Source organism: Typopeltis vanoorti, chromosome 23, assembly GCF_054136105.1.
Source record: "Typopeltis vanoorti isolate ZY-2024b chromosome 23, IOZ_Tvanoo_1.0, whole genome shotgun sequence".
In the NCBI taxonomy this organism is placed as follows: domain Eukaryota; kingdom Metazoa; phylum Arthropoda; class Arachnida; order Uropygi; family Thelyphonidae; genus Typopeltis; species Typopeltis vanoorti.
The window spans coordinates 72852764-72866562 of NC_143571.1; the positions used below are offsets into that span (position 1 = coordinate 72852764).

Below are 13799 nucleotides of genomic sequence, written 5' to 3' on the forward strand. Positions count from 1 at the left end.
TGTTGATAGTGATGTTTTCTCCCTGGTGCAGGACAACAGAGTGTACAGAGGATTTGAAATTGGAAGTGATCACTATTTAGTCTTGAGCAGGATAAAATTGAATTTCATATTGAAAAGAATAACATGTAAGAAAGTTTTAAAGCAAATAAAAGTTGAGCAGCTCTCAGATGTGAACTGTAGACTAAAATACACAAAGATTATTGAAGAAAAAATGATAGAGTTTGAGAACAGGAATCAAACCTTGGAGATTCAGTGGCAAACTCTGAAGAAAACATTGATTGATTCTGCCAGAGAGGCATGTGGTGAGGTTGTCTGCAAGGATAAAAAAATCAGAACTCCCTGGTGGACACAGGAAGTTAAAGAGGCAGTGAAGGAAAAGAAGAAAGCATATCAAAAGTTCCTGGCAAATAAGTCAGCTTTTACTCTTACAGAATACAGAGACAAATGTAAGAAAGCTAAACAGTGTGTAAAATTAGCTAAACAAAAGTCATGGGAGGACTTTGGCAAGAATATAGAAAATAAATATCAAGAAGGTGGCAAAATATTCTGGAGGTTGTTGAAGAAGCTTAGGAATGGAGGAAAGAGTGCTGTAAAAGGAGTTAGAGATGATAACGGTGACATGAAAATGGGAGCAAAAGATGGAGTAATTACTTTGAAAAACTGCTAAATGAAACAAGCAGTGATGACAGCACAGTGGTAAAAAACACTGACCAGGCATGCAGTCAGGAATACATATCCATACTTGAAGTAGAAAAAGCCATCAAAGGCTTGAAATGTGGAAAGGCAGCAGGAGTAGAAGATATTCGACCAGAAATACTGAAGTATGGTGGTATAAGAGTCTCACAGTGGCTGCACTGCATAGTTCAGAAAGCCTGAACAGAGGGACGAATTCCCAATGATTGGAGTAGAGCTCTCATAGTACCCATATATAAAAAGGGAAATAAAACTGAATGTGAGAATTACAGAGGTATTTCCTTACTGAGTGTTCCTGGCAAGATCTATGCAAGTATGCTTGAGAAACGGTTGAGAAGAATTGTGGAAGAAAATCTTTGTGAAGAACAAGCTGGATTCAGGCCAAATAGAGGCTGTCAGGATCAGATCTTCACTTTACGACAAATAGTCGAGAAAGCATGGGAATATAACAAAGATCTGTATTTAAGTTTTGTCGATTTGGAAAAGGCATATGACAAGGTGCCAAGAGAGAAGCTATTCAATACGCTGCAGTTATATGGTGTCAATGGGGCATTATATCAAGCAATACTCAGTCTTTATTTGAGTTGTAAGTCAGCAGTTAGAATTGAAGGGAGTACAGGAAGATGGTTTAATGTTAAATCTGGTGTGAGACAAGGATGTACATTATCCCCTCATATTCATTATCTATATGGATCACATTATGAAGGAAAGTGGTATTAAACATATCAAAATTGGAGATGTTAATGTCAGCTCTTTGCTTTATGCGGATGATATCATACTTCTGAATAAATCCGCTACAAGTCTGCAAGATTCTCTGACTAAATTAAATAGCTGTTGTAATAGATATGGTATGAAGGTCAGCAATAAAAAGACAAAGACAACGAAAATAGGCAGAATCATTGAAAATGTCAACAGTGTTGTGAACGGAGAACCTGTGGAACAAGTAAAACATTTCAGCTACTTAGGCACGATTTTTACTGAAGATGGTATGGTGGTAAGTCAACTGAATAAATTCATATGGAATAAGAGAGAAATTAGTCGGAACACTAAATTAGCTGTATACAAGACAGTGTTCAAACCAGTTTTAACTTATGGATCTGAGAACTGGATCAGAAGTAAAACACTTGACCAAACACTAGAGACCACAGATATGAGAGTCCTGAGAAAGATTATAGGCGTGAACAGATGGCATCAATGGCAATATCATATTAAAAACGAGAATATTAGGAAAGAACTTGACATTGTCAGCATCCAGGAATGCGTCAGCAGAGCTAATCTCAGGTGGTATGGTCACTTAAACAGAATGGGCGAGGAAAGATTAGCAAAACAAGTGTTCTCTGCCAGGTTGGCAGCAAAACGACCCAGAGGAAGACCAAGATATAGATGGATTGATATGATAAATAGTGCCTTAGAAGATAGAAATATAAGATCTGATAATGTTGGAGTCTTGACAAGTAACAGACTGATTTGGAGGAAAATTGTGGATATTAAGTTAGTAATGATGTAATTTTTTTCATGTAGTACTATCATATCCTGTACACCCGTTGAGGGTACATGGCAGGAATTTGATGATATTGATGATGATGAATTTCGTACAGAAATCTACTAAAAATGATAAGTGTAACAACCATCTTTTATCAGTCAATTGTGGATAAATATCTCCATTTTCATCAAGAAAATTTTTATATCATTAATTAATACAATAAATCTTTCTAAAAATTGACTTCTGCTAAGCCAGTGAACATTATTGTACAACAGCAGTTCCCTATCATCATCCGTCTGTAATTTAATAACTGTCGTTGCAGGGCTTTTCCTCGAACAGAATTTACAATTTTAAATATAATATCCAAAACATCTTTTGTGTTTAATCTTTTACTACACAGTATTTGATAGTGAATAATACAGTGGTATGTTAAAAAATCTGGATATTTGTTATCGTTTTTACATAACAAAATGTAGCCTGATTTATTACCTATTGTCGTGACGTTCTATTTTCATGTTGTGTTCTAATCTGCCATCTTGTTTCAAATCACTGTTTTAATAAAACAACTAATTGGAAATTGATCACCGATCAAAAAGTAGGGAAATTTATAATTATACTGCGCCACCCTATTTTTAGATTAGTCTATATAAAACAGTAGGATCAATTCTTAATTAAGTTAGCAGTCTTCTCATTTAGGCCGAATTATTTACTATTCTACTTGGGGCACCCGCAAGATTCGAATTTTTTTATGAACGGTGCAATAAAAAGGAATTCAGGCAAACACAATATTTAGATCAAAAAAATAAAACATTTAATATATGATATATATAAAATAAGTACAAGAATTCTGCTTTAAAATGAAACAATACAATCAACTTAGTACATCTTGCTAAGTCACTAATGCCAATTCAATGTTCTAAACTTTCACATACAATTCACAGTTTCAAAATCACAAGCTTTCTTAACTCAAGTTAGTAAAACGGAACTTCTTATTTAAACAGTCTCCAAATATCTATCGGCTGTATTTAATGTTTAAATTCACAGGAAACACTAATCAAGGTAGACAATATTCCAAGCAATCTTATTTCGGACTTTGAACTTCGAAGATATGTTAATGTTAGAATAAACAAACAAGTATGACTACTCTTACCAGATACAATCTTCAATACATCAATTAATTGTGAGCACACTTATGAATTAACTTATTTACGTTAGCGGAACACATTAATAAAGATTCTCCAACGATTTAACTGAACTACTGTTAATCGCGCTTCACTACTCTAAAAAAAAAAAACACATCAATAAGGCACTGATAATTTTCCTTGTTTACTTTTCTCAAACTAGTTAATTTCAATATAATTCTTCTCAGGGCAACATAGAATTAAAACGTAATCCTAGACTAACTGGAACTAATCAGAATTTTCCATTGAATGTCCAGTTCTTTATTTATCCGGTTACGGCATTAATTTTCCTTTACAACACAGCTGACTTCACTTGCAACTAAGTATATGATTCACTATGTTCTGGCTCACTTCTAAACACTATTCTCATGAATTTCTGCCCTAGAGAACTTATAATTTTCTTCCACTTCCTTTGCTTGTATCCTACCTTCCTTTCCGCTCCGCAAAAACTTCCTCCCTTCTCTCTAATTGAAAATCTTCTATTATTTTTCTTCTCCTTTCAGTCCGAAGGTCATGCTCTCTTCGACTCGTGCTTGTTTATTTCATGCATCTCCATGACAACAAATGAACGCAAACATTACGCTAATGTAATACAACGCTCTACTCTTACATAAGTGATTACATAACGTTAAATTTTCACAAATAAGAATAAACAGAATATTTGAGCTATTTAATCAGCTCTTTCATTATGTATACAATTATTTATAATAACACTTTTCGTTACTTTACATATATATTTCAGTTATCATAAATTTCTACACATATTATTATTTAATAAATTAATAGTAGGTTAAGTTTAGAATAAATATTTAAATAGTAATCCTTAACTAAGGAACAATAAATAATTTTTATACAAATCATGATCAATATATAATAAGCAATGTTAAATGTGAATGAAAAAAAATAAATTACACAACATAGTTTCATTCACAATTTAACACTATCATTGCAGGAGAATGTCTGACATTAACCTGGACTGGAAACTTTTCTCCGGGAATTAGAACTCCTCCTTTCGGCAATTCGAAACCTTGTCTGCAGCCGAGAAGTAGTCTCTCTCTAGCGACATCTCGAACCGAGAAGCTCCTTTCTGAAAGCGGGAAATTCCTCTCTCAAGCAACGTGGATCCGGGCAGAGTCTCTGATGGCGACTCTGGACTGGGTGGCCTCCTCTCTGACAGCAATTCTGGAACTGAGACCCCTTCTGCTTGCTTCAGTCCCTTTTTATTAGGCCTCCTCTGAGACCTCATATGAAGTTTGGCAACCCCCAAAAAATTGGTATGAGTCTTTCATCTAAAGTTTCAAGTTCAGCACGCCTTTTGTTCTCCTCCGCTTTCTTTTGATTGTAAGTTGCCAGACATCAGAAAGTTGTTTGAACTCTTTCTGACTGACTTTAGAGATGTTTACAGTTAGAGCCTGCAAGACTTTCTCATATATACAAGTTTCAATAACAATCTTTCTAATGCCGCCATGTACAGCTTTGGCAACAAAAACATTGCCTTTGTTTTTAACACTCTAACATATTCTTATTAAAGCAGTATATACAGTTAGCTTCAAAAGAGTTATTTACAAAAGCATCTAAAACAAACGATACCAAGACACACACAGTTTATTTTTTTACAATATTCACATGGGACTACTTCATCCTCATCATCATCAAATTCCTGACATGTATCCTCAAGGGGTGTACAGGACATGATAGTACTACATGAAAAATTTGCATAATTACTAACTTCCTATCCACAATTTTCCTCCAAATCAGTCTGTTACTTGTCAAGACTCCAACATTATCAGATCTTATATTTCTATCGTCTAAGGCACTATTTATCATATCAATCCATCTATATCTTGGTTTTCCTCTGGGTCTTTTTCCTGCCACCTTGGCAGAGAAGACTTGTTTTGCTAATCTTAACTCGCCCATTCTGTTTAAGTGACCATACCACCTGAGATTAGCTATGCTAACACATTCCTGGATGCTGACAATGTCAAGTTCTTTCCTAATATCCTCATTTTTAATATGATATTCCAATTGTTCCCATCTGTTCACACCTCTAATCTTTCTCAGGACTCTCATATCTGCGGTTTTTAGTCTATGGTCAAGTGTTTTACCTATGACCCAGCTCTCAGATCCATAAGTTAAAACTGGTTTGAACACTGTCTTGTATACAGCTAATTTAGTGTTCTGACTAATTTCTCTCTTATTCCATATGAATTTATTCAATTGACTGCCTACCATACCAGCTTTGCTGATTCTGTTGTCTATTTCAATATTTAATTTATCATAAATAGTGATCACTTCCAATTTCAAATCCTCTGTACACTCTGGTGTTCTGCACCAGAGAGAAAACATCACTATCAACAATAACATAGTCAATGAGACATTTCTTATTCCTTGCCTCTTCTCTCCATGTAAATTTGTGCACATTTTTATGTTGGAACATGGTGTTAGTAATAACCATTTCATGTCCTGAGCAGAAATCCAACAAATATTTGTCATTATTATTAGCTTTGCTCTTTTCTCCAAATTTTCCCAAAATATTTTTGTATGTCTGACAATCATTTCCTACTCTGCTATTTAGATTCCCAACAAGAACCAACTTTTTCTTTTTCATTGTATCAGTTGCTTTTTCTAAAGCATCAAAAAATTCCTCCATTTCTACCTTAGTAGAACCTTTTGTGGGACTATAGGCAAAAATAAGTCCCATTGTTCAATTCCCCATTCTCATATTTGCCCACATCACTCTACTTGAGACTGCCTGCCATTCAAGAAGATTAGCCTCGTATTTTGTGTTGAATACTATGGCTACTCCTTCTTTTCCTTGTCATTTCCTGAATATAACATTTTGTATTTATTGCTGAGAAGGATCTCACCAGTTTTTGTCTTTTTTGTTTCAGTCACCCCCTATTATGTCGATCTGGTACTTATCTAATTCTTCAGCTAGCTCCATTTCTTTGCCATTCATGCTTCTTATATTGATAGTACCGATCTTTAATTATGGTGATGTTGAGTTGGGGTGTGCTTTCAGATTTGTTCCAGTAGCTGACTTTTTGATGTTCGCCCTGGTTCCCTGACAAAAACAATGTGGGCCTTGTTTAACTGGACGATGCCCCCAGCCGGCATGAAATTTTGTCATATTGTGCCATCATTTCCTATATTGGTTTAATCCAATAAGAATACAATTTGGTCGGCTAAATCCCAAATTGCCAGCCCATCCTCGTTCGTTCAGTACCAAGGTAGATACCCAACAGGGTGCACCACGAGAAGGTGAGGATTGGACATTAGGTCAGTTCTCTGCATTCCTTTAAAGGTTATGTGGAGGTCTCCTCTCAGTTATACAGCTTTGACTCTTATGGGACTTAACCTAAGTAAAAAATCGATGTAACGTGCTTTGGAATATTTAATATTTAAGCTACAATCAAGTTTTTACACTTTGGTTATAATCGTATTCACTCGGCTTGCTGTTTGACTTCCACTGATCCAAATTAATTCATTTACCTGGACTTATAAAAAATTACTGATTTGACAATTTTAACGAAAAATAAATAAACAATAGCAATACACTTAAAGGGAATAAAAAATAATACAAAATAATGATAAATAAAATATTATGTTTTCAGTTTTAATTAAATTTCTAAGTAAGAAGGAATACACAAGAGATCGACCAAAAATCGCTCTGCGATCGACCAGTCGATCGCAATCGATGGGTTGAACACCCCTGATCTAGACCATGGTACTGGAAAAGGGAAACCAGATGGATTTGTTAACATTAATCATCAATGAGGATCACTCATTTGGTAAATGACTGTACAAAATCAACCTTCAGGGATAAAGGTTGATTTCCTGACTTTGAATACTAGCAGACAGCAAAATGGTAAAGAAAAAAAGTAAGAAAACCTGAGTCAGAGAAAATGAAAAGAAGTGATGTTTTTAGAATCATATAGAATATGGTTCATATAGTCAAAATGTATGACAATTGTAAACGAATTTAAGTTTTAGCTAAAATCAGGACGTTTGTACTTATAATTAATGTTGTACATCAATTATATAGGATGTCCACATTGGACCTCCCTAGTTTCAACACGTTACTACTACTTAAGTGTATTGACCATGGTGTCAAAATTGTACAAATGAGAAGGAATGCTCACCAAGTTTTGTAAAAAAAAAAAAATCATCAGTACAATTGCATGCATGCTTAGTAGCAATGCATGCAATTGTTAAGTCAATAGTCTATCTCCGACCAGGTTCTCTGAAGCATGTCAGAGGTGATGGAGGACACAGCAGCAGAAATGTAATGTTTCAGGTTCTCTAGGTTGTCTACTTTAGTTGCATAGACTGTCCTTCACATACCCCCACAAGAAAAAAAAAAATCAAGTGGGGTAAGATCCGATGATTGTAGTAGCCAGGGAATTAGTCTGCCATGTTCAATCCACCGCTGACGGAAGACCTGTCAAGAGTTGCATGGACCTCAAAATGCCAGTGTGGCAGGGCACCATCTTAAAAAAAGATGTGCAGTTGCAAGTCTTCGAGTTGTGGAAAATTTTCCGGCATGTTGAGGTAAATCATTCTGTTGATATTGCTTTCCACGAAAAAAAATGGGCCAATGATAGTGTTTCGCATTACACCACACCAGACATTTACCTTGGGACCGTCATACATGTGTTCCATGACAGAGTGAAGATTTTCACTCCCCCATATCCTGACATTGTGCCTGTTCACTTTTTCTACTGACATGAAAAGTGGCTTCATCCAAAAAGCAAATCTGGAAATTTGGATTCTCATTGACAGAATTTCAGCTGAAAACATTAATTGTTGTGGTTGGTTGATTTCCTGCAACACCTGCACTTTGTACACGTGTAGATGCAACTTATGATGGACGACCTTGTGAATGGTGCAACAGGGTATTTATCCATTAGGAAAGTTCACACACGAACTTTCCTAATGGATTTTGTCAGGCTTCGTGCAAAGGTCTTGCAAATCCTTTCTACCTTCTCTTCCAATATTGGCTGCTTCCCTCCTCCATGTTGTTTCAAAACATTTTCTGTCATTAGGAAATTTTCTTTTCACAAACTGATACTCTTGGGGTTGGGCACTGCCTTTTTGTACACCTGATGGAACTTATGCAGCACTGCTTTGATTGATTTCAGCTCGGCTAACCACCACACAACTTGTACTTCCTCCGTCCCTAATGGCATGTTTAAAACTACAACAAAACTATGACAGCCCTATCCATCAGCACCACCGCATCGTGACGATGGAAAAAATTCTGGATGAAACTTGCAGAGTCTGGAATGTTTAAACAACAAACTATACATATTTCCACATTTCAATTTTTTACTGTTCTTTGAAACAAGTGAGGTCCAATATGGACATCCTGTATTTATGCTGCAAATGTTAGTCAAGTGAATAGCAGTACTCAGCATGTGAATGGAAATGGTTTATATTTTATATTTTCTTTTGGGGAGGGAGGGAGAGAGAGAGAGAGAGAGGGGGGTGGGGGCTGCATTTATTTATTAATTTTTTGTTTCTTCTGATTGCTGGTGTTGGTATAGAGATGAAGAATAAGGAGAATAGATACATTGAGAGGAGATAAATGTACATGTCATCTATACATTGTATGGTAAAAAAAGATCATTTAATAGAAACTTTCTGCTATAATGTTGTACAATCAGAAAATAATCATACCTTTGGGAAACCATTAAAAAATAAGGAACATGACCAACTAGATGCAGAAAGCAGAAAAATACTGCAGGAAACAACAGTTAAAGTTAGTAGTATCCACTGTACTAGTAATAGTCTTATTTATTATTTCATGTTATTTCTAAGAATAGTTGTCAGAAACTTTGAAATCAGCTAGAGGAGATCAAACCTTGAGCATTTGCTTGTTAATATAAGCTTTAATTTTTTAAAATTATCTTTTTCAAATACAATTTGTTTCTGTGAAAAACTTTTTATTCAAGTTAATTCTATGCTAAATGTTAATAACAAGTAAAAGCCAACTTGCTCATTTTTAGAAAAATAGTCATACTCAGTGCTCTTATAAACAAACTTCTGCTGATCTGTCCAAAGTACAAGATTTTAGAAAAGCACGTAACTTGGTAGATGCTAGGGAATGATAGTACCAAACAAGACAGGTTATCTGACTTTAGAAGATAACCTATCTACTGATAAAAAGGAAACAAATTTTTTAAATTGTCTAAAATAACATTTTCTGAGAGAGAGAGAGAGAGCTGTGTTTGGCTATTCTGAAAGTCCTCTGATGCATTTTGTTGTTATGGTCTACAGAAATGGCACTTTTTTTTTATATGTGACTCTTACACACAAAATGCTATAATCCTATGGTAGTATATCGGTATTAATACTATGAGTGGGTGTTAAGGATTAGGTAATTAATCTCTGCTGTAGAGACAAATGAACTCTCAATCCACATCACATCTCCAATAAGCAGGATGGAGGTCTCACACCAGGCACCAAAATTCATCTCCCACCTAAAGACATTTACAAAGCATCCATACCCCCAATTATTCAAACTCACAGCCTGTGAATGAGAATATTATATGTTAACCATTTGACTATTTTGGCTACTAGTAACTATTATGACTGTGTATTAGATTCAAAATTTACAATGGTTTGTACGTGAGTAAATCGAGTGAACAGCAAAAAAGTCCAATTGCAAGAATATATGAATTACAACAATTTCTATAAATTGCTATGTCAGGTTATTGTACCATATCACACTATTAGTACTTGTATAAGATTAATTTGAAAAAAGCCAAAATTTTGGAAAGAAGCAGTTTTCATTCTGAAGAACTGTTTTAAGGAAATTGCTGAAGTTCTAAGTCAATGCTTCATGAATGGCACATTTTTCTACACACATTTGGTAAATCAATGCATTTCTCTGTCAGCGTAATACATTTTAAAGATTGGTCATGTGTGAATATTTTATAAAATTAAATGAATAATATAACAAAGGTTAAGCTTACTTTTAACACATCTCTTTTCAAATCTGAGATACTTGTGATGTTCAATTTTATTTTTTTCCCCATGGGTTCCACACCACTTCCACTCTTCACTTCATTGGTTCTATGACCACAGGTATCACAGACAGTTGCCATAATGACTACTTCTTTAAAATGGGGTATTTCTAATTTCTAGTTAAGCAGTACACAATTTAACACTTCTGGCTTTTGAATTTAATCAAAAATTAATACTATTACTATCAGATTTTAGAAGCTCATCACACTATACAAAATTAACAATAATCTGTGCTTGCTTATTTTCACAGTATTAATATTAATAGATGACACCATGTTAAATTATTTAATATTTGCAGAATTTTGTAGCCATTGCAGCCATTGATACAGTTGCAAGGAGATAAACACAAAAAAGAACAACAATTAAATTGCAACCAAGTAACGATATATGAGTTATCAACTGCAGGAGGATAACTCCATCTAGAACTAACAGAATTCAAAGAAATAAAATTTAAATAATTACAATTTTATGAAACACATGAATGAGGTGTTATTCAGGATGACTTCCCAAAACTAAGAAAGTTTAAGGCAATTGTTATTGTTGAGGTTAGCATTGAGAATATGTGCAACTTTTTTTATATAATCTTTCCAGAAGAAAATAACTTTTGTGTAGGACTTCAGCTTTATTATAATGAATTCTATGACTATTGGCAATGTGTGGCTACATGACTTATTGGATTCTTGAAGTAAAATATACTCTTGAGGTACTTCTAGACAAATCTAAGCAGAACGACTGGTCTACCCATAATAACAAAGGCTGCAATAACAAGGGATATTATAAACTCCAGGATAAGAGGGAGGAGGATATTTGTCTTTCGGAGAGATAAGGGAGGAATTTAGTTTAGGAACCAAATGGGAAAAAACTTTTAGGATCAATCTAGAGAAGAAGTGTTGCAATTTTCTCTGAAGGTGACTCACTGAGGTTTATTCATCCTATCTTTAGTGACTTTGGATTTGAAGCTTCTTCTCCATAGGTAAGTACCAGCTAGTTATTAGATTAATTCTATTTCTCTCTTCTTTTCTTCCCTATCTCTTCTCTGAACTTAGAATTTAGGATTGCACTACAAACTTTAAATAGCCATTTCCCAGTGGAAAAGCCTAGAGTTTCAGCAGGCATTTGCACAACTCAGATCTTTTTATGACTTCTTGCAAACGAAATGGCTTAATCAACTCCAGGTTGAGCTTGAGAAGCAAACAACACTCTAATAACTGACAAGAGTCCCAGACTCTGTACTAACAATCTGGCTCTTATTAAACCCAGGAAAGAGGAACAAGAGAGGTTTTGCAAAGTTAGAAGGAAAAAAATGATGCAAGGAACTAACATCAAACGAAACTGCAACTCCCCATGGAAGCAGGAACAAACCAACATAAGGAAAGAGTTCTTCCTATTATCCTGCGAGTCAAGGAAAAATGGATGGAAGTGGCCATGGCCCTCAAAATCTGTAAAATAAATTTTACACAAATGAATCTGTCCGAATACAGCCAGAGATGGCAGGCAGCTGACTACTGTGCACCCACTAAACTTTTAGATTATAAAAATGTCCAGTACAATACGTTCACTTCACAAAGTGAAAAAAACTTCAAAGTGGTATTGCACAGTGTTACAAAATCTGTCACCACTAAGGAAGTCACAAGAGACTGCCAAAACTGTGGACTAAACCCCATTAAAGTTAGCCATATGCTCTGAGCATGGGCAATACCTCTTGTCTTAATGGAAATGAGTAAATGGTAGTAAGAAATCTATGACCTAAAAACAGTTTGTAACCTGGCTATAAAACCAGAACCATTACAACAGAAGATAAACTAGACAATGTCACCATTGTCAAAAATTCGGCCACTCACAATGCTGCTGCAAGGCTGATTTCTGATATTCTCAATGCATAAAAAACCTTGCAACAGCTTCCATTGTGCGGTGTTTTGTTTCTAAGAGCACCATCAACAACCAACTGCACGGGCATCCCACAGCAAATAGTGATAACAGCTGAATTGCACAACAAACCACATGCCTTGTGCACACAGAGGTGGGGGCTTCAAAACCTGCAGGAAAAACCAAACCTCAATGTCCAACCAAATCCAGCAAAGCTGCAGTTGTAGCAGCCACTCTGAGCAAAATGTTGAGCTCAGCAAAGCAAACACCAGCCAGAACTGCACAAACAATTCTTACTGCACTAGTCAATGGTTAACAAGAGTAGAATGCCAAACTCTCTACACATTCTGGAATGTCATTGGTCTAAGGAAACAAAATGTTCACACTATAAGAATTTATGACATCATTCTACAGTGCTGAGGTAATACTTGGAAAAGAAATGCAACTTTAACCAGCTGACAACCCAAAGCTCAGGAACTATATTTTATGCCACAATGACAGACACAATACTGGGGTGGTGGTGGTGGTGGGGGGAAAGCATATTTGTTAAGTTCAATCTCATTGTGTTTTATATTGAGCTTATATGAGTTTTATATTAAATCTTGCAACTACCAACATAGAAATCATGGGAGTGGAGGTCCAAATTGCAAATGCAGGTCCCATGAAAATATACTCCATATAAAATTTTTCAAACAAACAGTCACTGGAAGCAGACTTGACTGAAATTCTAGAAATAAATGAATTCTAGTAGCAGGAGACAATGCTAAGCACACCACCTGGAACAGCAGAACAACAAACTGAAATGACAACACCCTCAACGACTTTGCCGCCACCAAGAACACCATGCTCACAGAACCTCCAGAATACACATATTACAATGTGGCAGGACTATCTGATATCCTTAACATAGCGATACTACAAAATATTTTTAGTATTGCACACTATTACCAAATAAGTGCAACGGATGACCTAAGCTCTAACTACAACCCAGTTTTACTCAAATTAGCTAACAACATAAAAATAACCCAGATCAGACTCCAACTATCAAATGAAAAAAACTAATGACTGCTCTACAAGAATCTGTTGGCTGAGTCTCAGTCATCGACTAGAAGCAAAAAATGGATGGCTCAAATTTGAGAATAGAAAAGCAGATAACAATTGCATCGACAGATGAAATATTTGATGTGCCACGTACAAATCATTGCCAAATGATTTCTGGATGAGATTAAAAACCTGCAATTTGGCCTACTATGGACAGACAGGAAGTTCAGCTGCTATCCGAATGGAAGAACATCTAGGCTGCCAAGGTGTTCACAGATCGCACTCCACCATGTTTTAGCTAGTTTTGTGCTGCCTAGTGCGTGTGTATGTGTAACAAATTCCATTTTGTACTCCCTGATGATGTCTCTGTAACATCATCATCAAATTCCTGATATGTACCCTCAAGGGGTGTAGAGGATATGATAGTACTGCATGAAAAACTTACATCATTACTAATTTCCTATCTAAAATTTTCCTCCAAATCAGTCTGTTACCTGTCAAGACTC

General features: G+C 35.5%; 1 protein-coding gene across 2 annotated transcripts in view; it reads right to left on the minus strand.

Moving 5' to 3' along the window:
- Zpr1 (zinc finger protein Zpr1) overlaps positions 1–13799 on the minus strand; it is a 268249-nt gene that overhangs the window by 70364 nt on the left and 184086 nt on the right. For both annotated transcript variants that reach the window (XM_090412640.1, XM_090412641.1), the window contains exon 10: positions 10335–10495. In XM_090412640.1, coding sequence (XP_090268766.1) covers positions 10335–10495 — 161 coding nt within the window. The remainder of the gene's footprint in view (positions 1–10334; positions 10496–13799) is intronic.